The 2,500-nt window shown below is 38.7% G+C and overlaps 1 protein-coding gene across 1 annotated transcript in view; it reads left to right on the top strand.

Annotated features, from left to right (window-relative positions):
* Positions 1 to 475: 475 nt before the first annotated feature.
* Positions 476 to 2,500, top strand: part of LOC138001146 (cubilin-like) — a 43,652-nt gene continuing 41,627 nt past the window's right edge. The window contains exons 1-2 of the mRNA XM_068847808.1: positions 476 to 526; positions 1,590 to 1,669. Coding sequence (XP_068703909.1) covers positions 1,656 to 1,669 — 14 coding nt within the window. The 5' untranslated portion in view covers positions 476 to 526; positions 1,590 to 1,655. The remainder of the gene's footprint in view (positions 527 to 1,589; positions 1,670 to 2,500) is intronic.

Raw genomic sequence — 2,500 nt, 5'->3', positions numbered from 1 at the left:
TAAGATGTGAATGAAAAAAGAGGTTGAATTTAGGTACCGTTGGTACTTTAGGTGTTTTTCCTTTTTACTGAATAGTTTCAAATCCCGAATGTGTCATCTTTATTTCCACTATAGTCTTGGTACTGAAAACAATTTAATTATTTAGTTTATTTTAATTAGCTACGTTTCTGTACATATTCTATACATCCTTGTTTTGTCCTGTTGCGCATCTTCAGTGTAACACAGTATATCCGTTAATTATTGAACAAAACATTTGCAATTAGCCAATAGAGCTGTTGAGTTTGCATACTATATTAAGAGGAATAAATAACTTCCTATTTTAATGAAAAACAATTTAAGATGCAATCTTTGCAAACCTTCATTTCCTAATTGCCATTTCTTTACGATTGGTTGACCATGAAAAACAGGAAAGACATCTGTTTCGAGTGACGTTGCACCTTTATCTAAAGAGCTTTGAAATCCGAGGAACTCTTTCATTGACTCCACAGATTCTTCCTGGAATTAAGGAAGACGGCACGCCTAACAGGTATTCTTATTTCCCTTAATTCTTTTATATACTCTTATTTACATTACGTTCCTTGATAGTAGTGTTCGCCAGTCAAGTACAAAAACTTGGGCTATGGGCTGTTATAGCATTTTCAGCTTGCTTTCAAAGAAAGTGCTCACTAAATTTTATTGAGGAGTATTATATGGGTGGCGTATGGTAAATGCGAGACTTTGCGAGACGACGAGACCAGCGTTTTTCTTTGCGAGCCCGAGACATTTTGACTTTTCAGATTGCGAGACCGAGACTTCAAAGTGTTTGACACCTTCATATAAATCAAAGTGCCACTGTCGTTACTCGTGGATATGAAAGTTCCCGCGATCACAGGCTCCCCAAGCTGAAAATACGTGGTGTATGCGACAGTTTGTGTAAATAGAGAATTGTATGGGAAAATCACCGATCGTAAAAAAATTGTGTAAATAACTATCTCATTTGAAATAAAGTTTTCCTACCTCAACAGGAAAAGTCCCGAATCGCAATAAAAACAACAGTTCCATAAAGCCCAATAAATTTCACTCCAAATACGTGTGTTTCGGCGGCCGAAAGACTCGTGACGAACGAAAACTTTGCCTTAAAATTCACCTCTTCGGCTTTCCTCAGAGGCTTGTGACCGGGCAGTCAACAACGGAAACTCGCAAGATGGTTTCAGCCTCAACTCTGATTGGTCCATTTGAATTTGACCGCGCGCTGGCAACACGACCGTTGTTGACTTGTGACCGGGCAGTCAACAACGGTAAATTGGTAACACCCCTGATTTCATAACCTGAAATTCTGTCATTATAATAATCTGACTGAAGTGCTGAAGTGCTGTCTAGATGTCCAATGTTCACAGTAGTTCCCTGTTGTCGGCTTATAGGACTAATAACAGTTACTGGTGCCCACCCCTCAATGGATTCATTTATACGTATAGTAACATATAATACATTGCAAACTGCTTGCACAATAAGTGCATCACACCATGTATGTTGCTGTGACAACAAATCACAATTGCACTGTAATGGGTCCAATAATTTTTGACGGTTGTTTCTGATGGATTCAACTCCAGCAGCATGCACATTCATGTGATAGGAAGGATCATTGTATAACTGGTGAAAAACAGAAGAAAAAAAGCATGAACCATCTGAGGTACTTTCTAGTGACTTCAATCCTTTTTGAGCTATTCGAGCCTATAACAGTGCTATAGAAGGAATTCTCAGTATTGTGTGTGCTTTATGTATACACGTTCCATGAGCAACAGGGCCTGGGCTCGATTCGATGTCTCCTGATATCAATAGCTCTTCTCTTGATAGACAATAATTCTCATTTTGTTGGTTCAATTTTGTCGAATGCGTAGAAGCAGATTGATCTTGAATACACAATAGAAATGACAAGTCTTTTTTGTGTTTAGCAGTTCTGCGGATGATAAGATAAAAATGACGATTAGAATATCCTACTCTCGAAGATTGTTACGTCTGAGTTGCAGTCTATGTATAGAGATCTAATATTTTCCAAAAGCAAGAGATAAACACTTTCTCAACCCAGACGAGCTCGGTACGTTCTTATTTAAATAATGCACCATACACTTTCTAATTACCTTGTCTTTCTGAAACAAGCTCGACGTTTCCTTGTAAGGAATTAATCCTGGATGGTTCTCTGTTCCGGGGAGCATGTACCGTGCCTCAGCCCTTGCTCTATCGCAGGAGATTGGTACGGATTTCTCATCAGTTTTTGTTACATAATCAGTGACCGAGTCTTTCGACAGTCCTTTATTATGGTCCACCACACAAGTACTAGTGTCTGGAAGCATGAATTGCTTGGTTGCCTCACTGTTTTTCATGTCACGGATGTTGTTCAAGTTGTATTCATGTGAAGATATTCACATGATATTCAAATAAATGACAACACACACAAGTGTAAACTTTTATTTAGACGTTGGCGAATTGACTAGTAGGACGTTGGCCAAGCGACTTAGGACGT

The sequence above is a fragment of the Montipora foliosa genome, chromosome 4 (assembly GCF_036669935.1).
Source record: "Montipora foliosa isolate CH-2021 chromosome 4, ASM3666993v2, whole genome shotgun sequence".
Taxonomy (NCBI): domain Eukaryota; kingdom Metazoa; phylum Cnidaria; class Anthozoa; order Scleractinia; family Acroporidae; genus Montipora; species Montipora foliosa.
Note: the sequence above shows the minus strand (reverse complement) of the source record. Positions and strands in the feature narration are given on the sequence as shown.